Below are 26,572 nucleotides of genomic sequence, written 5' to 3' on the forward strand. Positions count from 1 at the left end.
ACCAATTTTGAAATATGAAGCCTAATTCTTAAAAATCAAGTCTTCTGAAATAAAATCATATTAAAGTATTTGTCACCTAATCCAAAACAACTTTCAGTTTCCTAAAATTTTAAAATATCATCCCTACTTTTTCCCCATAGGCAAAGGCAAAAAAACCCTTTGTCCTTATGACTCAATCAGGCATCTACATGGGTTTCGAGAGAGAACCCAGCTCACCACGCACTAGTTTTAATTTCTTACAAACAAATAGCAGCGGGCTATCAAGTGCCTTTATTTATCTCTCTCATTGATGAAATTTATACTCAATTGCCATACATTGTAGTTCTGCAGGGCCCCTTCCCACCAGCCCCATTTCATAAGTGTCTCCCCCTAAAAGTAGCAAACCAGAAATCCACAAATAGAAAAGATGATTAGAAATTAGGTGTCACACATTTTGGAAATTCTGACACTGAGTGGAGAGTTGCCACCAGTTGGAGAAACTGGAGAAAAAGAATACAACTGGCTATTCCAAAAACAAGATGTAAATAGATACTTGGCTCCTTTTATCTGACATTGGAGGGGAATACTGAAAAAATGGTCTTTCTTGTGAGGAGGAGATTTAGTAAGCACAATAAACCATTCAGTGACATCCCTACTTCTCAGACTCTAAGGAGGTCAGCCAGGTATCCCCAGTCAAGCTGCAAGGGCAGGCATCTGCAGGCATCCAGTTAGCATATGGGCTGGTGCACGGGTACCTTGGAGAAAAACCACAGAGAAGCTTAATATTCTGATTAGAAATTAATGGCTTGGCAATGGACAGAACAGTTCATTCAAATTTTTGCCTAAAGGACTAAATTAATTGTGTTCTGCTAGTTACCATACTACTAATGAAAAAATATCCAATAAATCCCAAGAAGTGCAGCGCATTAGAGTACAGACAAATTAATGACACAAAAAAATCAAAGTGTGTCCAAAGAATACTTTGGATGCCAGAATTAAAATATAAACATCTTTTAATTTGTCCTTAACATGTTTCAATTGAACTGTCAACACTGAAAATTAAATCTACTCTTACATGAGTGTCCTACTCAGTTTTTATTGATATTATTTTAAGGTGGCAACCCAGTAAGTTTTCTCTTTTTTTCCCCATTTTCTCCCCAGAAAGAAGGGAAAAACCACCACAGTGGTGACCATTAAAAAGAAGCCTCAATGCACTGCAGAGCTGGATGGGAATGCTGAGAGCTCATTAATACATGTATCAATGGGTTGGTAAAAACTTGGAATAATCACCCAAAATGTGTTTATTAGGCAATTTATGGCTCAGGGTGCTCATTAGACATTGTACAAAGGGATTTTATTGTGTTACAGGTTGAAGAGTACAAGATAGCACCAAAAGTAATTCAGTACATCTGTGGGTTATTCATATACAACTGAGGTTAATTAGATAACTTCCACATACCCTGTATTTCACCAATCAACACAAAGTCGGCAGGAAAAAAAAAACTCACATAACTCAAGATATTGTCATGTAAAGAATGTTTCCTGTTAGCAAATCTGATCTGACTTAGTAGCAAGGAATCTTTATAAATATATTCTTCTAACTATGTGGGTCTTCCATATTTTCAAGTCCCCTGGATTCATGAAAATGTTCAGAAAAATAAGATTTTCTTCTTAGTAGCCATCTATGAGGGCTGTTTGCATCTTAATAAACTAGAAATTTATCTTGAGGAAGCGAAGTCCATCATCTCCCCAAGCTAAGAAACAGGATTTGGCAAACAGCATGTAAAATAAGGAGGCTGCCTTGACCTTGGAACAAGGCCCTCTCATATTATACAAAGATACCCCTGAATCCAGGGACATTCTGGCTAAGATAAAATTCTTTTTTTCCTTTTAAATGCAAACTGATCACATTGCTCCAAATGCAGATATAGTTACTATATAATCCTTTGAGCTGACTTAAAAATAAAGCAGTTTGCTAGTCCAAAGTCAGTGAAAATCAAGGCTAAATGAACATTTCAAATAATCAGAGAAACTACCTTTTTCTAAAATGAGAGTAATCTTCTTCTTGACTCCTGCCATCACAACCCAAGCCCCAGGACCAAGAATGTTCCACGGCTCATGGCTTTATTTGAAAATGAATAGAGTCGAATCTGTCACATTCTGGACTGGCAGTTATTATGTGATGTGGCAAAAAAGCAATGATCCGTTCCATTGTTCAAAAATAGAAATCTCTCTGGAAAACGCTTTTCTAAGAGCCTCAAGAGAAGACCTAACAAGGAGTTAAGCAGTAAAAACTGGTGTTTAAGCGGCTCCTCCACATGAGGCTCTAACAGCAACAACACCACCTCCCCCGGAGTGGGCCCTTCTGGCCAGAGGGGCTGGCCAGGGTGGAAGTTGGTGGCAACACTGCCCAGCGCCCTTCGCGGCTCCTTTTTTAGGAAATTAGGAGGAATCCAATCGAATGGCCATCAAGACAGTGTGTGTGCTTGTAGATGTCCAGATAGTATCTCCAACTTGGACAATAGCGGTATTATTAAAGCTTTGTATAGATCGAGTTGGGCCAAAATGTTAGTTTTCTGTCTGCCTTGCAAGTGGCCCCTATACAGCTCAACTGTCTAGACCTGAATTACAATTCTAGTTCAATACTGACCCAGAGGAAAGACTTCCATATGCTAAATCCCTGTCCTCGACACTCCCGTCTGGAGTCCTCCTCCCCTCTGCCCAGGGCAGCAGCTCACCGGGAGAGAGAAGAGGAACTGCGTGGCACTGCTGCTGGCACTATGTGAATGAGGAAGCATGCGGTGTGCATACACTTTGCAGTCGTCATTGTTTTTCAGTAAGTGAGAGGAATTATACTAAACTGTATTCTACAAAGTTTGTGCTTCTGGAAAATCTGATTTGGTAACGTTCAGCTTCAAAACTCGAGAGATTACTGAAGACATGACAGGGATGGAAGTTTGCAAGGCAAAGGCTCAAAGGGAGGAAGGACCCTGCAAAGGTTGAGGGCGACAGAGAACAGCGTTTGGATGCACGTGCAGACGTTATGCGGACAGAGCATTCCAGTGGTAAGTGATATAGACCAGCACTATAAAGAGAATATGGACAAGACAGAAGCCTATAAGGTCCCTGGAGCGGAGGGCAGAAGTTGGTGGTGGGGCTTTCTCCCCGAGTGCCAGCAGAGTGTCAACAGTCTTTCGAATGTGACGAAAATCCAACTGCAGGATGTCATACGGAGAGCAGAGGTCAGCCTATTCCGAGGGCAGCCATTAGAACAGAAAGAGACAGTGCATACAATTAAAAATACACGGAGGAACAGCTAGAAAGAAGCACACATTTTTGGTTACTAGCAAATGGCAGGAGTAACCCCTTATTTCAAGCAGGTAAGACCCTTTCATCATCAAAGATTTTTAAATCCATTATAATAGGAGAATAGTAGAATACCTATTTTGTGCCAATGGGTCAAAGAAATCCTTCACCCACAATCTGGCCACGGAGGAACGGCATATTCTGCAATTTACACATCATTCTGCCATTCACACAGTTTTAATAGTCAAGAGATCATGTGCTCACCAGTGGCATAAAAATAAGAGATTTTCACTTAGGACATTTAAACTTAACCTTACTAAAGGAAAAACTATGAAGTTTACAATGTAATCCCCACCCTTCCTCTTCATTCTCTTAGTGCATCTTTTACCCTGGTCTGTGTAGACTTGGATATAAAGTAGTTCTCTCTGAAAGTTAACATGCACATTTAATTTTTTTTTTCATTTTATGCTTGTTGATAAACTCTGGGGAATGCTAGTTCTAAGTACGTCCCTACATGTGTCAGAAAGTACATTACATTTCATATTTTTGCAACAACACATTAACCAGAAGTCTAGGAAGGGCTTCTTGGATGTGTAGTGAGAGTAGAGAGTAAAAGTACACCCCCACATGGAGTTATTATGTAAACTGCTTCACTACTAAACAGGTTTATTGGGGCAGGGGGAGTAGACCTCTGTGTTTTATCTACTCAACAGTCACCATGTAAGGAAGCAGAACATCTATTTCTCAGCTAACTGCAAACTAAGAGGCTCAGTTTTCTGTGCTGACTTTCAGCAGCCTATTGCTGTCGGAAAGCAAACAATTGTCTCATACGCTAAATTTCTGAACCAGAAATGACCACAGTTTAAAATTAACAGGAATTCTAATTGATATATTAGCAAGAAAGAAAAGCTGTGGTTTTGTTTCCAAATTAAACAAAGATTGAAAATATGTGTGATCTATTTCATAAAGGCGGTTTTAGTTACGAATTAGGTGAGGCATTTAAGACAAATGTTATGTATATTTTACATACTTTGCTACACTTTTGTCCTCTATTTTGGCCTCACTGCTAAGCGCTATACATCATGGAGCAGCCCAAAGATGTTTCTAAGTTAGAAGTTTTGCCTCACTTGTGTCTGAAGTTAGCTCGATACCCTCAGTTAAGCAGGAATACTACAAAATTAGGTTGGTTGAATAAGATTAAAAACATTCTAATTTTCTTTTATTAATGAAGTTAGAGATACTCTTAACAAAATATTTTTAAGATGAATAAATCATGTTATATGTATTCAGATACTGCATCTCTTCTCAGTGGATCTGGAGAAATCAAGCTATCACTGTTAGAGTTCTCCCAAGAATGAAAAGAGCTACACATAAATTGGATTTCACTGGGAGACAGATGCTGCTCATGGATTAATAGATGAGGAAACATCTAAGAAAAGTTTTCTATCGCAATAAGAATTTTCTATTGCAATGTTGAGCTTGACCAGGGAAATCCAAGCAAAGCAGTCATAAGACAGAAAGCTGATATGCACACTGAAATGTGATTTTCACAAAACTAGTATTTTCATGTTAAAAGCAGACGATTCTGTCCTCAGCAAGTATTTCAATCCATTTCCCAGAACCGTAAGGAGCATGTCTGGTCTGCTCTCTGGCAGCACCATCAGACAACTAGAGTCAAATCAACTTTGCAGTTTTCAGTAGTACACTCCTCACGGGGGCAGGCAACACAGACCATTCTTCTCATCCAGGAAAAGATTTCATGATGCCACAGACTCCGGGCTTAATTAAAGTGGGTGAGACCTAGAGTGACAGCCTATAGTGGTTAATTTAAATTAAATCACAATCTCTAAAGAAAAAGGAATGGATCTAAGACTGTCAGGTAGGCAAAAATCGGAAGCACCATGACGAATGTGTGGAGTGTGAGCTGCTGTGGCCATCTGAGAACTGCTCTCTGATTCAACCCTATGTCACACAGCCAACAGTCACATTCAGCCCTTAAAATGGGGCCATGAAGCAAACCGGGGCTGAAATTCCTAATTTCTGACCTGGGAGGTTCAGCCCTTTGTGCTTTCCAAAATTTAGCCTTACTGAGAGGGACGTAGAGATTATACTTTATTTCTTTATGAAAATTAAAATTGGAAAATGCTAAAAAGAAAGGAAATTTAAAGAGGCAAAATTTCACCATGTATTTACAGAGCATTTGTAATCACTGCAAGGCATTTATAAAACACAGTTAATTCACTAAGAGTCCCCAGAGGCAAGTGTGGATGCTAGTGCCCATTATAGTGAACAAAAATCACAATCACCAAAGGTTAAGAAATTCACTTAGGTTGCGCACAACCAGAGTGTGTGACTAAGATTACTACTGGACCAGGTTCCCCAAATACTATGGACACAAAGAGAAATGTAGATAGATCAGGCAGTTCAGGGCATACTACAGTCTAAATTCTAAGAGCTAAACATATCTAGGCAGAAGTTTTATTTAAAACTTTGGAATGTATTTACTTTACTAATATAATTTTAATATAAAAAGTCAATATGCTTACAAAGTATTTTTTAATCTAAAATATCTTAATACAAGAATGTTCATGGTCATTCTGCAATATTTAAAGCCATAATTCAGCAATGAGGTATAACTTGGCAGGGAGAGGAGAGAGATGGGGAAGGATTTCCAGTCTTCTCCAAATATATGACAACTAATTGCCAGTTTTATGGACTTAGAGAAAGTTAAATAGGAATAGCTTGGAAATCAGTTGCATCCTTTATAGCTAGAAAAGAGCCAGATTGGCTGTTTTCAATAAATTATGAATTTAAAAGTTGATGTTAATAAAACAATAAACCTCTCTGATTATTCACCCTTAGAATTAACCAACATAAATGGAAAATTAAAATAAATCTAGTAATAAGAATCTCATCCTTCCACAAAGTGTAGTTATGATTTAAATTAACACTAAAGTCATTGACTTGGGGAAGAAAAAGAGGTATAAGGCTCAGAGAAGATAAAGGACCCATTTCTCATATTCTTAAGATTAAAACAAAAAAACAGTAGCTTCCATGTATAGATTGCCTTTCAAAAACAAAAAACTTCAATCAGTGGTATGTGTAATTTCCTAAACCCTCACAACAGGTGTAAATGGGAACACTATTACAACTTTCATATATAAAACCTTTAACACAAAAAATGCAAATATGAAAGTTACAAAAGATAAGGAAAACTCAGCCATAATTCCACTTACATTGACACAATCATCATTAGCATCTGAATGTACTTTAGGGTTTTAAAACTCCCTTTGGCTGACGCAGAAGCTCAAGGACACCAAGTGACCTGCCCTTGTGCGTGTGGAATGAAACCTTTCTGCTTCCTCCAGCACTCTGAGCTGCCCAGATAGGCAGGAAGGAGCCCTAAGCTGTCAAGGAGTCTACCACTGTCAGCTGAGTTCCTGCCTTTAATCTTCTTCTCTATCTTTTCTCTGGAAACAGTAAAGAAGACGAAGGGCTGAACATTTACACAACAGAGTACATTTCTATTCTAACTCCCCTCATCTAAAGAGGGCAAGTCTGTTAGATTAAGGACCTCAAGCCTTACAGAAATTTGAGATCAAAGTTACCTATGTAACACTGAGTAGAAAAATCTCCCTGGTGAACCAAATACATCTCTGTTTCGTAATTTTTTGATGCTTCATAAATTAGATTTCTCTCAACCTGAGAGAATACTAATAAGAGCCCTAAAATATCCCTAAATTTGGATCCATTTGAAAACCTCCAACAGTCAACCATGAACTGTACCAATGATGAACATGTAGCCAATCTGCTACGTAGAGGTTAGAGGTCAGGAATCTCCAAGAGCACTCAGAAAAGTCAAAGGAAACCTGTGTGTCCATTAAAAGCCTCAGGGGGTCAAGGCCTAATTGGAGTCAGATTTTTAGGTGATGCAAAAAATATATCCCCAAGAATTTGGAAGCCCACCAAGGCCTATCTTCAAGACCAAGTTGATGCTTGCACTAGAGGTCGAAGACAGCTGCAGAGTCTGACCACTAAGCATCAACACCACAAAGAGATGTGGCATGGTACGTAATGCTGCTTATAATCCTGAATGTAGCCAATGTGAAAAAGTTGCATTTACGAAATCAGCCACACCAGAACTACTGTCTTCTACCCTGTTGTAAAAAGTGGGCTTAAAATACCACCAAGGGCTGGGCACAGTGGTTCATGTCTGTAATCCCAACATTTTGGGAGGCAAAGGCGGGAGGGTGTCTTGAGCCTAGGAGTTCGAGACCAGCTTGAGTAACATAGTGAGGCCCCGTCTTAAAAAATCACAATACATTTTTTAAAATGTCATGGAGGGACAGTCTTTCCCATTAACCTTTACGATTTATTCGGTGAATTTAGGTAGTATACTGCCTAACCTGCATAGACACATTTCCTGGATATTAGAGAAACTACAGAGTGATTCCAGCTGCGGAAGCACAGACGTGTGTCATGAACCGTGACCCACCCTGGGGCAAATGCCTGGGACTGTGTTTATGGGGACTTCTAAAGAAAATCATTTATTATTCTTTCCATCCCATTTTCTTACTTTCCATGTAATAGTTTAACTAAATCTGCTCAGCTACTGTATTCCATCTATATGAACGTGAAAAAATTATACAAACTGCTGACCCTGACTTTGGTTTGTAGTTTCAAACTGTGATTCTATTACCTAGGACAACAAATTTTAGACTTAAGAACACAGCTGTGACTTTTCAGTATCTACAGGATGATTTATCATCATCAATTAGATATTTAGCTTCTAAAATGCAGAACTCAAGATCTCCGTGGCCTGTGTGTGGTTAGATAAGTTATAGATGGAGAAGTAGAAAAAGCTGGCAAATTAGAGGGAGGTATGACTACTAGGAAATCAATGAGTATTTTATTTCTCAAATACTAAGCTTGATGCAATAAGAAAAAGTAATGATATAGGTCCTCTTTTTTTTTTAGGTCTTTAAAAATGTCTTTTAAAATGTCTAATTGTAGATGGAGAATTTCTGCAAGTGGTCTTGTGATATAATTATCTTTTTAGTGTAAATCATCAATTGTACTGTGCCACATACACACTCAGACATCATCCCTCCTAGGTAGTGAAGGAAGTATAAATATCTAAGGTGGGGTGGGGAAGTCATTTGGTCCCTCAACTTAGTGTTGTATTCCTAAGGTAAAAACATTTCACGTACTCTACGAGATGAAAACATGTTGTTTTGAGTATACAGGAAAATGCCAATTGCCTTGCAGTAGGAATTTCTGATTTGTCACTAAATATTCTTTACTTACTTTAACATTCTCATTAAACAAGTTCAACTGTTAATACACTTTTTGTCTAGTAGCAGTGAATTTAAATTCTAGTCACCAGTAAAATGCTATTGGATTATCCATCAGGATAGATACATATGTGTACACACACACACAGCAAACTTGAAAATCACCTTGGCCAGGCGCGGTGGCCCATACCTGTAATCCTAGCACTTTGGGAGGCTGAGGCAGGCGGATCACCTGAGGTTGGGAGTTCGCGACCAGCCTGGCCAACATGGTAAAACTCTGTCTCTACTAAAAATACAAAACTATAGCCGGGCGTGGTAGTGCACACGTGTAATCCCAGCTAGCCAGGAGGCGGGGACAGGAGAATCGCTTGAACCCGGGAAGTGGAGGTTGCAGTGAGCCGAGATCGTGCCACTGCACTCCAGCCTGGCCAGGCAACAGAGTGAGACTCTGTCTCAAAAAAAAAAAAAAGAAAAAGAAAAAGAAAAAGAAAATCACCTCAAGCCTTAAAAATAATTCCAAAAATATGCTAAATGATACTAAACATAGTTAAATGGGACACTGCCAGAAAAAGATCATTTACTGCCTGGATTTGAACCTTCTTGGGAGTTATAAATTGTACATTAGCGCCAGGGGCATCTTGAGAAATGATGATAAATTTTGCTCTGGATTTTTATGGTAATTTAATTTCCTTTTCTCCACTTTAAAAGGAAATCTTAATTACCAATCTTTACTCACAACAATTGGTTAAGGGTAATTCCATTTTATTTTATATTACTGTAAGCCAAAAAAACATTGATGAGTTTTGAAAACCACAGGGAGTTAGGTCATAACCTAATGACCTAAAGCACTGATGAAGTGCTTTCTAGCACAGACACGAATAATTTATCATCTGAAGCTTGCCCTGAGAGTTTTGATTCACACATGGGAAATCTTACTAGCCCATGACAGAATCGAATCATTAGAAAAGGTATGTAAGTGCGTTCACATATATATTCAAAGCCAAGAAATGTATAGGCAATATTAAAATGTACACACACAATAGATACGCAGATTATAACATTGCTGAAAGCAGAATAGATCACAAAGACAGTCCATTATATAAAATTCACACTCTTTATAAAATAAATTTGTAAGCTTCCTTGTATTGATATAGCTCTGACTTAGAGATGTTTTAAATAATGCTCTTCCTCAAATACGATGAGAAGCCTACCACTATCCCCCACCTCTGAGTCCCACCAAGCTGAAAGAAAGGAAGAAAGGATAAAAAAAGGAAGGAATGATGGAGAAAGGGAAAGGGAAAAAAGCCTTTGTCAATCTCAGTAATTCCTATCACTGAGTAGAATTATATTGAAATATAATTCTTTATATACTCAAAAACAGTATCTCGTGTATTTTTAAAATTGCTTTATCCCTGGGATATTAATAAAGAAGAAATCATAAGAAATAAACTTCTATCAATTTCTGTTTATCACAAGGAGGATAAACTTCTCAATTTATAAGGCTACTCCATATTCTGAGTGGATTGCTTCATGTCTGCCTAAGAAATCAGTTTATGTTACTAAAAGCAAAGTCTTTAAAAGCCCCCAGCCATCTGCCTGAGGCTGAGGCTGGGTCTGAGGTTGGAGAGAGAAAAAGTAGCAAACTACATGTAATTGAACTGCCTATTGGGCTGAAAGCAAACTGAAGGCAAAAATGAAATGCAAATAGTTAACAAACTGTAAAGCAACACACAAACACTGCTATCATTAATGATAATGATTAGTGCTAATAACAATAACCATAATATTTCCAATGTTGATTTTTTTAATCCACATATGGAAAATACAGCTACAGGGAATGATAATCAACAATCAGTAGGTCTTTGCTCAACAGCCTGGGATAAGAAAACCATCAGCTCCAAATTTCTACTCTATGAAACCTGAGAGAAGATTCTCTTGCAGCCTCAGCAACTTCTGTCCTTAAGAGAATCAAGCGGATTAAAAAATTTTTTTCAAGTCTGAAATTTCACACTTACTTCAAAATCTTACATTATTTTACTTTTTCCTCAGAATTGAACATATTGCCTAGTCATTTTAATTTCAGTGCAATAGAGTAATTTAGATTAAAAGTTTATATAATTTATTCAATATTAGTTCTCAAGAAAGGTTGAGACAAAAAAGCAAGTACAAAGCTTTGCATCGATTCAATGGTGCAAACTCATATATTAAATAAAATTTTTACTAGAACACAGTGATATGAAGTAAGTTTGATCTTACCTCTGGTACTCCTAATTTTCGGCATGCTTCCAAAAAGTTCTCCACATTTCTTCTGCATTTGGCCATGCTAAGTTTGGGCTATAAATGCAAAGATACAGAAATAATGTATTATTAAAAGAGAAACCATTTTAATAACATGGTAAATTTTAAACTTTCTAAATGGCACAAGCAATACATGTTTATTGGAGAAAAAGAAAATAACACATAAGCAAATAGAAGAAAACAAAATATCACCCAGAAACATCCATCTTAGATTAAAAACTGTTAATATTTTAGATTATATTCTTCCAGACATTGTGTTCATATATGCATACATAGATATACATATATGCCTATGTGTATATATAGATGTATGTATATCATGTATATACGCTGATGCATATGTATGCAAAATTTTCTGCACACATATGTATATATGTGTATGTTTATACTGTTTATATATATGCACATACACATGTATATATAGTTTTTATGGGATCATACTGTTGTGTAACCTGTTTTAGTTCGCCTAAAGTACACCATAAACATTACCTTCCCCATCAACAAATATATTTCTATATAAAGGGTTTAAATTCACCAGATCAATTAACCTCATTCCCACCAAAGCCATGGATATAGAGGCAATATCACGGTAAACAGCACTGAAAATGGTGGATGTTCAGGACTTAACCAAAAGCTTCTCACAATTGTATTAACCTTGGCCTCTGAGGTGTGGGGTGGGTAACAGGCACATTTCACATATATACTATACTTTTTTACATGGTACGTTTTGAACACTTTGCTGCTAAATTGTAATAGCATTAAGGAGTCTCATTCATGTTCCCCTCCCCACTATGTCCCCAGCATCACCAATGAGTCCTTGAGTGCAGGGACTGATCAAGAAATTGTTGAAGTCATGACAGCTAACCAACCCCTTGACAGGTTATTCATAATATTTTTCACAGAACTCACATCTTTTCAGGGCTATCCTAAAATCCTCCATGATGAATAGAGGGAAAAGATTCAATTTAGAAGGGAAGTTACCAACTAAAAGAAGCTTTCTGAAAGACTTGTCACTGTTTAAATAACCCCTTGGGAAAAAGAAATGTTTATGTTCCTATAGTCTTAAAGTTAGCACCTTGGTCAATCAGTAATTTCTTTTTCTTTATTTTTTTTCTTTTTCTTTTGAGACAGGGTCTCGCTCTGTCTCCAGGCTGGATTGCAGTGGCACAATCATGGCTCACTACAGCCTTGAACTCCTGGGCTCAAGCAATCCTTCCACCTCAGCCTCCCGAGTTGCTGGGACCACAGGTGTGTGTCACCATATCCAGCTAACTTTTATATTTTTCATATTTTTGTATTGTGTAGTTTTCTATTTTTTTCCAGAGGCAGAATCCCGTCTTTACAAAAAAATACAACTCCTGAGCGCAAGTGATCCACCTACCTTGGCCTCCCAAAGTGCTGGGTTTACAGGCGTGAGCCACCATGCCCACCCAGTAAGTTATTTAAAGTGATTTGCTTGATATTGAAATAAAATTATGTTTCTGTCATTTATATATTTATTTTAAAATAGTCTCTCATTTTACAGTGAAAATGTTGCTTCATTCAGAGCCACTCATTCATTCCTTTTCTGCCTTATAATGGTTTGGGGCCCAACGGAAAAGATTTGAGCAAGGTCCTACTGACACCATTGACATCCTAAACCAACAACAGTGACCCCTAAAAGTCTGTTTTATGTCAGTTAGTTTCCCTTTGGTGTTACTTACAACCGCTGGTGACGGGACATGGATGCTTGCAACCGACCGTGGGCGGATGTGGTTGACCAGATGGCAGAGGACAACACCATCCATGAGTGCTGCCCCCAGGTCTTCATGTAGACTGACCTTCAATCTCATCTCAATGCTCTGTTGGGGAAATCAGAAGGAAGTCAGTTGCTATGAACACTGAGGTAACTGTGGGTAAAATACATTTATGGGTATTTATGAACTGAGGCACTAATTTCATTATGGGAAATTAGGATAACAATGCCTAGAAAACAATGACATTATTTAACTGTTTGATACTGTTTCTAAACAGTATCAAAATCCCTCTTTATAAAAACAAATTTAGGTGAGTGTAAAATTTTTAATAAACAAAATGAATGGAATAATGGAATCACTTTTTGAGCGTGATAAATAAAACCAAATCTGACTGGTTCAGGCAGTCTGCATGGGGCAGAAGAGGGATTAAGAAATGTTTTTCTCTGGTCAGCCACTGCGCCCGGCCAGAGAAAAACATTTCTTAATCCCTCTTCTGCCCCATGCAGGGATCACAGGCCCAGTGGCCAAAGTGCCTGTAATCCCAGCACTTTGGGAGGGCAGATCACCTGAGGTCAGGAGTTCAAGGCCAGCCTGGCCAGCATGGTGAAACCCTGTCTCTACTAAAAATACAAAAATTAGCCAGGCATGGTGGCAGGTGCCTGTAATCACAGCTACTTGGGAGGCTGAGGCAGGAGAATCACTTGAACCCGGGAGGCGGAGGTTGCAGTGAGATGAGATCACGCCACTGCACTCCAGCCTGGACAACAGAAAAAAAAAAAAAAAAAAAAAAAAAAAAGAAATGCTTTTCTCTTGGGCAAGGCATGGTAGCTCACGCCTGTAACCCCAACACTTTGAGAGGCCGAGGTGGGCAGATCCCTGAGCTCAGGAGTTTGAGAGAGACCAGCCTGGGCAGCATGGTGAGACCCTGTCTCTACCAAAAATAGAAAAAATTAGCTGGGTGGGGTTATGTGCACCTGTGGTCCCAGCTACTTGGGGGACTGAGGTGGGAGGATGTCTTGAGTCCAGGAGGTGGAGGCTGCAGTGAGCCAAGATCGTGCCTTGGCACTCCAACCTGGTTGACAGAGTGAGATCCTGTCTCAAAAAAAAAAAAAAAAAAAAAAAAAGAAAGAAATGCTTTTCTTTTCTCTTAGACTATTTTTAATTGATAAATCAATTTTTGTTCTTCTTTTAAAAAATTTAACTTTTGGTTTTTGAGATAATTCTAGATTCATATGCAATTGTAAGAACTAATACAGAGAGGTTCCATGTACCCTTTGCCCAATTTCCTTCAATGGTAACAACTTTCAAAATAACCAGAATATTGACATTGACAAAGTCAAGATGCACAAACATTCCCACCAGCACAAGGATCCCTCGTGTTGCCCTTTTATTGACACATCCTCTCAGCTACTCGGGAGGCTGAGGCAGGAGAATCGCTTGAACCCAGGAGGCAGAGGTTGGCAGTGAGCCGAGATTGCACCACTGCACTCCAGCCTGGATGATAAAGCAAGACTGTCTCAAAAAAAGAAAAAAAATTATAGACACATCCCCTTCCTTACCACCCCGAAGTTCCTCTTCTACCTTGCTCCTATTCTCCTTTCCTTCTGGGTCTGGGCCTTCCATGACATGAATGCTGGATCATTTATTACACTTCCACAGGTCCCGAGGCTCTCCGTCTACTGATTTTTCAATCTGTTTTCTCTCTGTTGTTCAGATTAGATGATTTCTATTGTTCTCTCTTCTAGTTTCATTCCAGTTCTTTCCTTTATCATCTCCATTCTGCTGTGGAACCCATCCACTGGGCTTTTTATTTTCAATAATGTATTTTTTAGCTCTCAATTTCCATTTGGTTTTTCTTTATGTCTTCTATTTCTTTGCGGAGATTTTCTAGTTCTCTGCTGGGGTATTCTTTTCCTTTCCTTTGACCATGTGCATCGTTGTTCATTGAAGCATTTTCATCATGGCTGGTTTAAAAATATCTGTCAAATAATTCTAACATCTCTGCTGTGTTAGTGATGTCATCTGTAGATTGTCTTTTTTTCTTACAGTTTGAGATCTTCCTCGTCCTTGGAATGATGAGGGATTTGCAATGGAAACCTGGATATTTTTGTATTATGAGACTCTGGATCCTATTTAAATGTTTTAGTTGGCTTTTTTTTTTTTTTTTTTTTGACACTGCTCTAGCAGGGGAATGTGGCTGTCACCACCTTGTTACTGCCAGGTGAATGCAGGCATCTGGGTTTCCCACTGGGTATCAACTGGCCAGGGAGTAGGGGAAGGGGAAGGTGCCTCCTTACTGCTGAGTGGATATGGGAATCCTGGATTCCCATGTGGTCTCCACTGAAACTCTGGGAGCAGATGAGCTTCCTTACTGACCAGTGGGGATGAAATTTCTGGCTCCTGGCTTGGTCTTCTCTGACACCACTCCAGCAAGGGGAGAAGTCTCACTTGACTCAGCCCTTGCTGGTGTGGGTGATGGGGGGACCACAGTATTTCCTGTGGTGTTCAGCTGCAGTAGCGCATTTATGGTCTAAAACTTTTCTGTTTTGCTGGGCTGTCCCTTTCCTGGTTATTTGGTTAGAGAAAGTCAGCTTTTATTGTTGTTTTTCTAAAGTCTGTGCCCATTACTGTTTCTGGGTTCTCAGCGACTTCAGCTCCAAGTCTGGATACATGAGGCAAAAAGAAAGTCCCCTGGAGCTCACCACTATGGCGTCCCTCAAGTCTCAAGGACCCTAATCAGTCTGTCTTCTCTTTACCTTCCAGAATGTTCTTACGTTTGTTTCATTTATGTCTAGGGGTTTTAGGTGTACTTAGTGGGAAAAATAGGGAAAAGTATGCCTATTCCATCCTCTTCGAAGCAGAAGTAGACAAATCAATTTTCAAAACTTAACTAGGGCTTTTGCAACAAAAACTCCTTTTTTTTTTAATTATACTTTAAGTTGTAGGGTACATGCGCACAACCTGCAGGTTTGTTACATATGTATACATGTGCCATGTTGGTGTGCTGTACCCATGAACTCGTCATTTACATTAGGTATATCTCCTAATGTTATCCCTACCCACTCCCCCCACCCCATGACAGGCCCCAGTGTGTGATGTTCGCCTTCCTGTGTCTAAGTGTTCTCATTGTTCTGGATAACAGCCTATGAAACGATGACTTGATTTGGTGATTTTAATAAATGAAAACTTGAAAACAGTGCATGTAATAGTGTTATATCAATTTCTTTCAGAAGTGTCCTGTGTGTGGACAATTTTTTTAGGTACTCTTTCAGGCTCTAATTTTATATCACTAAATTAAGCCATAAACGATCACTATGACCCATGCTTAAGATAAAATTGTAAGATATCACTCCCTATGGGGCATATCTCAGCTTCTGATCTTATTTGCATAGATTTTATAAAGTTCACCTTCCCAGTTTACATTACATCCAGACGGTCCTGGCAAATGACAGAGGTTTGACTTTCCCTTTGTGTTTGCTGAATCACCACAGTGGCTTAAAGTGGTGGCAAGAGTCATTTTTGTTTTCTTTTTAAAATTACTTCCTCCTGACTCTTTGCTAAACCATATAAAAAGTATCATCTGCTCTAACAAAGAGGCTGACCTATCCTAATTTAATTTAATCTGAATTTTGTTTCTAGGGCTCACTGCTCATTTGTAGAACTCATCGCTCTCTGAAACTGTGTATTTGTTTCCGTCTTATTTACTATCTCTCCCCAATAGATTATAAGCTTTAGAACAGCAGCGACCTTTTTGTTCTCTCCTACATCCATTACCTAGAATACAGCCTGGTAGAGAGTGACAGTCAATACATACTTGCTAACGAAAGAAGATTTAACATCGAATCTATCTCCTCCAAGAATCTCTCTTTCTTTTTTGAAAAAATTTATTTTAGATTAAGCGGGTACATGTGCAGGTTTGTTACATGGGTGTATTGTGTGATATTGAGGTTTAGGCTTCTAATAATCCTGTCACCTAAGCAGTGAACATAGTACCCAATAGGTAGTTTTTCAACCCTCACCCCCTGTCTCTCCCCTTTTGGAATTCCCAGAGTTTGTTGTTTCCATCTTTGTGTCCGTGGATATCCAGTGTTTAACTCCCCCTTATAAATGAGAACGTGGTATTTGGTTTTCCGTTTCTGTATTAATTTGCTTAGGATAGTGGCCTCCAGTTGCATCCATGTTGCTGCAAAGGACATGATTTCGTTCTTTTTTATGGCTGTGTAGTATTGCATGGTATATATGTACCACATTTTCTTTATCCAGTCCACTGCTGATGGGAGCCTGGGTTGATTCCAAGTCTTTGTTTCTGTGAATAGTGCTGTGATGGACATATGAGTGCAGGTGTCTTTTTGGTAGAACAATTTATTTTTCTCTGGGTATATATCCAGTCATGGGATTGCAGCATTGAATGGTTGTTCTACTATTAGTCAAGAAGCTTTCTTAGACTCTTTTAGTTCATAGTTAAGATACTTCTTTTTGAACATTAAAAACTCATGCAGCAATTCATAATGTGCTGTCTTTAATAGCTAATACCAATGTTTTCTTCCTTGGTGATTGACTCCTATACTGTTATTTAACCTTCCATATATTTAGGTATGATCTTCCTAACCTGACAAAAAGACCATGCAGGTAGACAAATACCTACAGAGTGCCCACTGGGAACTAAGAAATACGACAAGGAATAAGACAGCCATGGTCTCCGCCATCTCCAAGTTTAAGCTTCAGTGACACCCAGCACAAGACTTCCTCTTTGGTAGAAACTCAAAAGATTTGACTATTAGATAACTGAGTTAAAATCTCTGGTCGGTTTGGGGTACAAAGTGAGGATAACTACAAACATTTTTAAATTAATGTAATATTGCCGGGCATAGTGGCATGTGCCTATAATTTATGCCAAGCTACTTGGGAGGCTGAGGCCAGAGGATCACTTCAGCCCAAAAGTTCAAGGCTGCAGTGAGCTATGATCATACCATTGCACTCTAGTCTGGGCAACAGAGAGAGGCCCCGTCTCTTAAAAATTAAAAATTGGGCTGGGTGCGGTGGCTTATGCCTGTAATCCCAACACTTTTCTACTAAAAATACAAAAAATTAGCTGAGTGTGATGGTGCACACCTGTAATCTCAATTACTCAGGAGGCTGAGGTGGGAGGATCGCTTGAGCCAAGAAATCACAGGTTGCAGTGAGCCGAGATCATGTGACTGCACTCCAGCCTGGGTGACAGAGTGAGACTTTGTCTCAAAAAAAGACACAAATAAAAAAAAATTTAAATGAAAAAAAATTTAATATTATTAAGTAAATAAATGATAGGGCATTAATTGATTATGATTTTAATTATAATTAAATTATATTAATGATATGCCTGAATTGAAATAGTGCCAGCATTTATATGTATGTATTATTTTTTATTTACTACTATCTCATATATTCCTCACAAAACTCCACTAAGGTTAATTAGAACCATGTTTTTTTTCTCTAAGAGACAAGGTCTCACTGTTGTCACCCAGGCTGAACTGAAGTGGTACAATCATAAATCACTGCAGCCTCCCATTTCTGGGCTCAACGGATCCTCTCATCTCAGCCTCCCGAGTAGCTGGGATTACAGGCATACACCACCAAGCCCAGCTAATTTTTGTATTTTTAGTAGAGATGGGGTTCACCATGTTGCCCATACTGGTCTTGAACTCCTGGACTTAAGTGATTAGCCTGCCTCCACCTCCCAAAGTTCTGTGATTACAGGCATGAGACAATGTGCCTACCCAAACCATTTTTTTAGTACATAAAGAAACAGACTTGTGACTTCTTCGGCCCCTCCTACTTGTGGACCCGAGAACCTCACCCGAGAGCGCCAGCACGACTTCCCTGGCCCCATATCTGAGGACCGGAGAACCTCGCCCGAGAGTGTGTGCATATTTGCAATAAAAGGCTGCCACTTTCTTATGTACTTTGGCCTCATGTTTAATTATTTAGCTCTCCTAAATTAAATTAAACAAAACAGTTGGTGCCGAAACACAACCCGGGAGGAGACCCTTCCTCAACATCCCATAGGGGTCTAACGAACCTCCTCCCCAGCGAACCAGCTCCAAACCCAACCAGCCACCAACACCGAACAAGTGTTCCAGCTTTCCACTGGTGCCGCTCTGAGAATTTCTTCTTCGGTGAGTACGCCCCTTTGTTAACCATCTCCGTCCGTTTCTGTGTCCTTGGCCTAGAGTCGTACATACGCCCAAGGACGTAGCCACCCTGTGGCGCAGTGAGGTCTTCAACCCGGAGACGTCCTTCTTGAAGTTCCTCAATTCTCCATTAGTGGCTCCAGGAGCCCCCGGTCTCCAGCAGCGGCAAAGGACACTTTGCCACTGCGTGAGGTCGGTTTCCATTTCTGGTGGTTAAACAATGGGAACCTCACAATCAAAAATCCCTAGGAACACCCCCTTAGGGTGTCTCCTCCAAAACTTGGAAGCCTTCGGCTAATTTTCCTCTCCACTGTGGCATGGCCGCAGTATAAATTAGACAACCAATCTCAATGGCCACCAGACGGCACACTTGACTATAACATTCTATTAGATCTCTCTAATTTCTGCCAAAGGCTTGGAAAGTGGTCAGAGATTATCTATGTCCAAGGCTTTTGGGACTTGCGCTCTTGCCCAGACCTGTGCGCCCAGTGTTCAATGGCCCAGGTCTTGTTAGCTAAAACCCAGCCCTCGGCCCCCACACCACAAGCGGAGGAAGATTCTACTTCCATCTCAGACGGGGCCGACGGTGGGGCACCTCCCTCCCGACCTCCCAACCCCCCTCCCTATGCTCCTCCTACCGCCCCTCCCTCAGCCACTCCTCTTACCTCTCCCATTTCCGCCCACACACTCTCCAAGACCGCGGTAGCGGCCCCTACTAGTCAGCCCTCTACCAGTCAGCCTGCCCCAACCCCCTCTACCAGTCAGCCTGCCCCAAACCCCCTCTACCGGTCAGCCTGCCCCAACCCCCCCTACTGGTCAGCCTGTCTCAACCTACCCAACTGGTCAGTCTGTTCCAACCTCCCCTGCTAGTTTGTTGGCCCCCCTCCAAGAAGTTGCTGGAGCTGAGGGCGTGGTTAGAGTCCACGTCCCCTTTTCCCTGGCTGACCTTTCCAAAATTGAAGAACGACTCGGCGACTTCTCAGCCAACCCCACCCAATATTCCAAAGAGTTTTGATACCTAGGTCAGGCATATGACCTTACCTGGCATGACTTACATGTCATTCTTACTTCCACTCTTAACCCAGAGGACAGAGAGCGCATTCTTGCAGCCACCAGGCAGCATGCAGACCAGTTACACTTAACTGACCCGGCCAGCCCAGTAGGCGAACAAGCTGTCCCATCTACAGATCCTGAATGGGACTACCAACCTCAACAACCCGGGCATCGCAGAAGAGACCTTATGATACAATGCCTCTTAGCTGGCATGCAGGCAGCCTCTAACAAAATAGTAAATTTTAATAAGTTACAGGAGGTTATTCAACACTCAAGAGGAAAATCCTGCCTCCTCCTTTTAAAATCGCCTTACAGAGGCACTTGTCCAATTTACCTGACTGGATCCTACCCCTCCGGCAGGAGCTACTGTCCTTGCCAGTTATTTTATTTCCCAGTCGGCCCCTGACATCTGAAAAAAAAAAAATTAAGAAAGGTAGAGGATGGACCTCAAACCCCCATTCAGGACTTAGTCAAGCTAGCTTTCAAAGTTTTTAACTCTAGAGAGGAAACAGCTGAGGCTCTTCAACAAGCCAGAGTAGAACAGAAGGCCGCCCTTCAGGCACAAGCTTTAGTGGCTGCCCTCCAACCCGCGTTGCCCACTTTGCCGGCAGGGAAAACCAAAGATAAGTCTCTTAAGGGCTCCTGCTATAAATGCGGAGACCCAGGACACTAGGCAAACCAGTGTCCCCAGGCCAAGCCGGCCACTCCGTCTGGCCCATGTTTTAAGTGTGGCACAACTGGGCATTGGGAAAAAAGGTGTCTAAATCCTCACCTGCCTACCATGCTGTGCCCAACCTGCCAACAGGAAGGACACTGGAAGTCTGATTGCCCCGCCAGCAGGGCAGGCATTGCGCCTCAATGTGGTGCCTCTCCTCAAGGGTCGGAAGGCTCCTTCCAGCTCCTACACCTGGACGACAACTGACGGTGCCCACACTTGGAGACCCCGGTCACCCTTGCCGAGCCTAGGGTAACTCTACAGGTAGTGGGTAAGCCAATTTCTTTTCTCGTCAATACGGAGGCTACCTATTCTGTTTTACAATTACATTCTGTTTTGCCAACCTATGGAAGTCCTAGCCAGCCATCCACTATCTCAGTAGTTGCGGTAGACGGTAAACCGTCTAACCCTCGCCAGACCCCAATGTTAAGTTACTGCCCGGACTATGCATGCTTTGCCCACTCTTTCCTCATCATGCCCTCTTGTCCCACCCCCCTCTTAGGATGAAACATCTTAACCTAACTCAAAACATCTATTCCCCTTCCCTTTCTCCAGGCGACCAGGTTCTACTCAAGGATCAACACCCTCCTCAAATTTTCCCGCTTCCTCACCATTCTTCATCTTAACTGACTTTTCCCTCATAAACCCCATAGACACCCTCCTTCCCGACCCATCCCCCAACCAGTAGGTTTCCCAACTTTTTACTCTCATAGAAGACCTAGCTTGGCAGGGTGTCCTTTGTGATTTCCTAATTCCCATACTAATCCTCTGCCTTGCATTATGTTTTGCTCCCATTTTAATAAAATTTCTCCGAGCCAACGTCCAAGAGATCACCCGAGTCACCTTCAACCAAATGCTCCTGCATCCCTACACCCAACTGCCAACCTCAGACCCTAACTACGCCCCTTAACAGCAGGAAGCAGCCAGACAGACCACGGCGCCCTAAATTCTTATACTCAATAAGAGGTTGGACTGTTTGGGTGAGGAAGAAAGGACAAGATGGAGGAAGGTGAACAAGAAGGCACAATCCATGTTGCTTCCGGGTTCTTCCTCACCAACTTTCCCGTGTGCGGGAAAATGCAGCCTGCGCCCGGGAAGATGCAGATCAACCGAGCATGCGCCAGGTGACATCAATCCGAAGAGATCGAAACTTACCAGGCCACGCCTATGGAGATGCCCCTATCACACCCTTATCCTGCCCACTGCCCACCCCCTTCCAGTACCAATGCATAAAAGTCCGCCGCCGGCAGGACCCAGCATGACTTCTTCGGCCCCTCCTACTTGTGGACCGGAGAACTTCACCTGAGAGCGCCGGTGCGACTTCCCTGGCCCCATACCTGAGGACCGGAGAACCTCGCCCGAGAGTGTGTGCATATTTGCAATAAAAGGCTGCTGCTTTCAGCATGGTTAAGCGGCTTGCCCAACATCCAGCAGTCAGTAAATGACCTGGCTAGATTTGAAATTAGGACTGCTTGCAATGTTTCAAAGTCTATTTCTTAAAAATATAGAATGTTGCTTAAATTCTGAAAATTCTCCTTTAGTTACATAACATTTCTTGGGTACCTCACGAAGTTGTTCCACCAGCTCTTTCTCTTCTCTCATCTGCTCCATTTTCCTCCGGATTGTAAACTGTGGGTCTATAGATTCCAAATTTCTCTGAGGTCTTAGAAACACTATAATAGAAAGGGAAAAATGCCTTCATGTAGTGCCTTGTCACATAGGGCTATTCATATTAAAATCAAACAGTATTTTAATTTATCCAAAATAATTCATTTACCACTTAAAGAAACAAAGAAATTCCAAATCCACAAGAAAAGCCTGGCTCAAGTATTTTAAAAGAGGCATCTTAAATTATACTAGGTTGAGTGGATTAACAAGCTGTATTTTTTGGTGATAATAAACTGAACCCAGGGCAAGATCTGGGTCATTGGGACTGTTCCAAGTCACTGGTCTGACAGATCTCCTACTTCACTCATCTTCCCACTGTTTTCATTCTAAGTTTTTATTTACACTCAATCCTTTCATTAAATTCAGATAATTTATTTCAAATAAGGCTCTAGAATTGTTGTATGTATTTTAATAAGCACAAGTTAATGTTTTTGTTGGCATCAAGTTTTTCATAAGCCTGAGTTAAGAACTAAGTGATGATTACATATTTGAGGGTGCGGTGGAAAAATTCTGCCTTCTAGACTGTCACTGACAGACGATCAAAAAAGTCAGCTCTTTGGAGACAAGCAAGGACTCCTTTTAGGAAGCCTGTCAAGATTAGAAGTAGCTGAAGAGCTCATTGTTGGCTTCAGGTTCTTGAAGTTACAACCTCCAAGAACAGTAACAGCGATGCTCCCTCTGAAATAAGCTGAGCAAACACATGCCCTTCCCTCTGAAGGAAAATATCTTGTAGAGACCAATCAAGAAGGTAAATCATGTTCTATGTATTGGAGAATGACTACAGCAAGAGTTTTAATTAATTTTTTAATGATACAAAGCCCAGGGCAGATTTAAACTTGAATTTTTTTCTTCCTAGAGATTTTTATCCTCGCACATAAGACGGAAGAAAGAGCTGTTCAGAGCCTTGGTTCCCCCATCCCATTGACTTTCAGATTGAGGTAGGGAGGGAAAGTCTCTCAGAAAATTCTGGGCAGAGAACTCCAATGTTAGAAATCCACACCACATCGAAGGCTGCATGGCGTACTGCAATTGCAGAAGTTTCAATCATGATCATTTAAACGATGCTGAATAAGAAAGAACGTGTAATTTTTATTCTACCTTGACATACATTTCCTATGGACCACTTTAGACACTATTTCAATATTTCAGATTCCTAGAAATTAAATATGATTTACAAATGGAATACTTTGGATACAAAGACTTGAGTCCACTCGGTGTAACCAAAAGTCCTGTGCTCGCCTAACTATATTTTAATTTCCATTTGTGCCTTTGAACATGCATTCTCCTTCTCACATCTCAGTATTTTCTTTCTAAATTAGTTCTAAGATACTTGAATTCGCATTCTGATGCTCTATGGAAGATGAGAAAGTTGACATATCTTAAATCGTCAACTTAGAGTTAATGGAGAAAGAGGATGATTTAAGGTACACAAGGCCTGTCGCCTTCTGGAATCTCAGAGAGGAGTCAGCTTGTGGCCTGGGGCCTCTGCTGGAAGCCACTGAGGGAAGTCACAGGCAAAGGACACCACAGGCAGTCACAGGAGGACTGTCACCAAGTCCCACAAAACCCAAACCTCACAGGACGTAGAATCAATTGTCTACAAAGTAAAGCCAAGGTCAGTAAAAGGACAGAGTGACCAGGCAGGGAAAGATGACAAGTTCACAGAGAAAAGGGAACTGAGGAAAACTCTGACAAATTAGGACGCATGGAAGAAACTGGAGAATGCATCACATTTTACACCATTTCAAGCAAAACCAAAACAGAAATATACAAAAATGTAAAATCTAGAACTAATTTGCACCACCAAATTTACCAAAAAAAGGTCAAGAAATGCAGATAGAGTTGGATAATACATACATATGCCAGCAAGGGGCGCCTCAACACCGTTTGAACAAATCAAATGTTTTCTTTGGAGCTGTTATTTTCCTTTGCCTTTTTTCTGGGGGGTAATCTTATCTAATAATATTTTCAATATGTTTTTATTGGCAGATTTCAATCTGAATATGAAACTATCAGGAAGTGAAATGAACCATGAGCTTTTGTTCAACACCACATTGCCTTATTAGAGCCCTATGTGAGATACCAGGATAACGAGATGGTGTCTGGGTTTCACTTTCCTGGCATCATTTTTAAATTTTGCATTCCTTTGTATCTTAAAAATGTAACATGCATGCATGCGTGGGCATTTGTTCTATGAATGATAAGCAATCTAAAGTGTTTTAAAAACCAATTGAACTGTATTTTTTTAAAATGAACACTTCAAATATACACAAAATTATCAGAAATAATGACTGTATCACTACTAGCTTTCTAAATGTATTCATTACTATGACATATAAGAGAGCTTAAGGCAATCTCTTTAGGCTCATAATAAATCTACCAAGTACAAAAGTGCTTGCTTATTTTGCTGGGTTTGTTACAACAGAATAGCTTTACTGGAACCATTAAAGTACCTCTGATTAAATTACCTACAGTTTTTTCTTTTCTTTCAAGTCCTATTTAAATAATAAATCCAGTGACCAGTCTGGGTCCAGGCTTCAGGAAATTGATCTACAAAAGAATTATTCGGCTTTTCCTTAATTTCATATCACTAAACTTCAAGAGCTCCCTTACTTAATCCAGAGGAATAAAAGTTTAATTTGAGGCCATGAGAGAAATATTAAGAAGCAGCCCCCACTGTGATAAATATTTTCAAGTCAAATGCTCCTGTGACTGCTGAAGTGTAAATAAGAAAAAAGATGGGTGAGAGAGCAGAGTGAGTGTGTGTTATGAGTGTGTTGAAAGAGATGAAGAGGTGGTGATTGGTTTTTGGGGATGGGGGGGTGGGTGAAGGGACACAGTCTCACTCTGTTGCCCAGGCTGGAGGGCAGTGGTACAATCTCAGCTTACTGCAACCTCAACCACCTGGTTCACGTGATTCTCCCATCTCAGTCTCCTGAGTAGCTGGGACCACAGGCCTATACCACCATGCCTGGCTAAGTTTTGTATTTTTAGTAGAGGTGGGGTTTTGCCATGTTGCCCAGGCTGGTCTGGAACTCCTGGACTCAAGTGACCTACCTGCCTCAGACTCCCAAAGTGCTGGGATTACAGGTGTGAGCCATGGCACCTGGCCAAGGTAGGCAATTTAAGATGAAGGAAAAAAATAAGTTCTGCCTAAATTAAGCCTATAGTTTAATTTACTGTATGCTGTATAAACATTTATTTTTATTTTGTTTTGAGATGGAGTCTCACTCTGTTGCCTAGGCTGGAGTACAGTGGCATGATCTCAGCTCGCTGCAAACTCCGCCTCACAGGTTCAAGCGATTCTCCTGCCTCAGCCCCCTAAATAGCTGGGATTACAGGTGCCCGCTACCATGCCTGGCTAAATTTTGTATTTTTAGTAGAGACAGGGTTTCATCATGTTGACCAGGCTGGTCTTGAACTCCTGACCTCAAGTGACCCACCTGCCTCAGCCTCCCAAAGTCCTGGGAATTCAGGCATGAGCCACTGCATCCAGCATAAATAACATTTAAAGAACAGAAAAGATTTGCACATATACGTAATTTATTTAGCAGAAAAGATTAAGCATGGAATTTGCAGGGTATAATGAAATGCTTATGTAGAATATCAAATTCATCCTCACAGATATAGGTCAAATTCCACTGATCTTTCCATTATTTTCTGCCTTTTCCTTCACTCTTTTCCCCATCCTCATCTCTGAGCTGGGAGTAATCTCTATCTTCTGTGAGCATATAAAATTCTTGTATCTGTGTCTCTCCCATGGCACTCACCACTTTCTGTCTTACAATAGAGTGATATTTCGCTCCATTATGGATCTGTAAACGTTTATGTCTGTTTCCAACTTGTACCCTCTACTCCTGCCCCAGAAAGCAGTGAGTGGGGCAGAATGAGTTTGTTGAATGAGTGAATGAAACAAGTGTTTCAAACACTCCCTCATTTAAAGCTCAGTCTATTTGGAGAACGTCCTTGCAAAGATTATTCTATCCTGATAATCAGTCACCCGAGTTTTTCCTCTTATGAATAATCTCCTAAACTTAGTTTCCAGGTCTGAATGCATTAGACTCTGAAATAAATGTTACATGAAAGCAGAGAGATTTTGGCTATCTCTTTCAGAGCTGCATCCATAGTGATGAGCATCGTGCGTAGCACATAATAGGCACTCAGCAGATATTTAAGGATGTGTACAAGAAACCATTTACGTACTTGTTGTGAGAACATCTTTGAGTTAAGCAAACAAAGAAAGCCCTGTACTCTAAAAATTACCCAAATGCACTTTCTCATTTAATTATTGCATGAAATGCACTCTTCATATAAAAACATTTATACCTAAATTTAACTCAATGAGAGGAGATT

At 40.5% G+C, this 26,572-nt stretch overlaps 1 protein-coding gene across 5 annotated transcripts in view; it reads right to left on the minus strand.

Annotated features, from left to right (window-relative positions):
- The window catches only part of LOC105490674 (leucine rich repeats and calponin homology domain containing 1), a 204,122-nt gene that overhangs the window by 7,957 nt on the left and 169,593 nt on the right, over positions 1 to 26,572 (minus strand). For 3 of the 5 annotated variants that reach the window (XM_011756543.2, XM_011756545.2, XM_011756547.3), the window contains 4 exons: positions 22,115 to 22,224; positions 12,581 to 12,718; positions 10,836 to 10,913; positions 1,317 to 3,227 (listed from right to left, as the gene is read on the minus strand). In XM_011756543.2, the coding sequence (XP_011754845.2) occupies positions 3,021 to 3,227; positions 10,836 to 10,913; positions 12,581 to 12,718; positions 22,115 to 22,224 (533 nt within the window). In that variant the 3' untranslated portion in view covers positions 1,317 to 3,020. Of the gene's footprint in view, positions 1 to 1,316; positions 3,228 to 10,835; positions 10,914 to 12,580; positions 12,719 to 22,114; positions 22,225 to 26,572 lie in introns of those variants that run through there. The other 2 variants (XM_011756544.3, XM_011756546.2) reach the window with 1 other exon arrangement.

Source organism: Macaca nemestrina, chromosome 16 (assembly GCF_043159975.1).
Source record: "Macaca nemestrina isolate mMacNem1 chromosome 16, mMacNem.hap1, whole genome shotgun sequence".
Classification (NCBI taxonomy): Eukaryota; Metazoa; Chordata; class Mammalia; order Primates; family Cercopithecidae; genus Macaca; species Macaca nemestrina.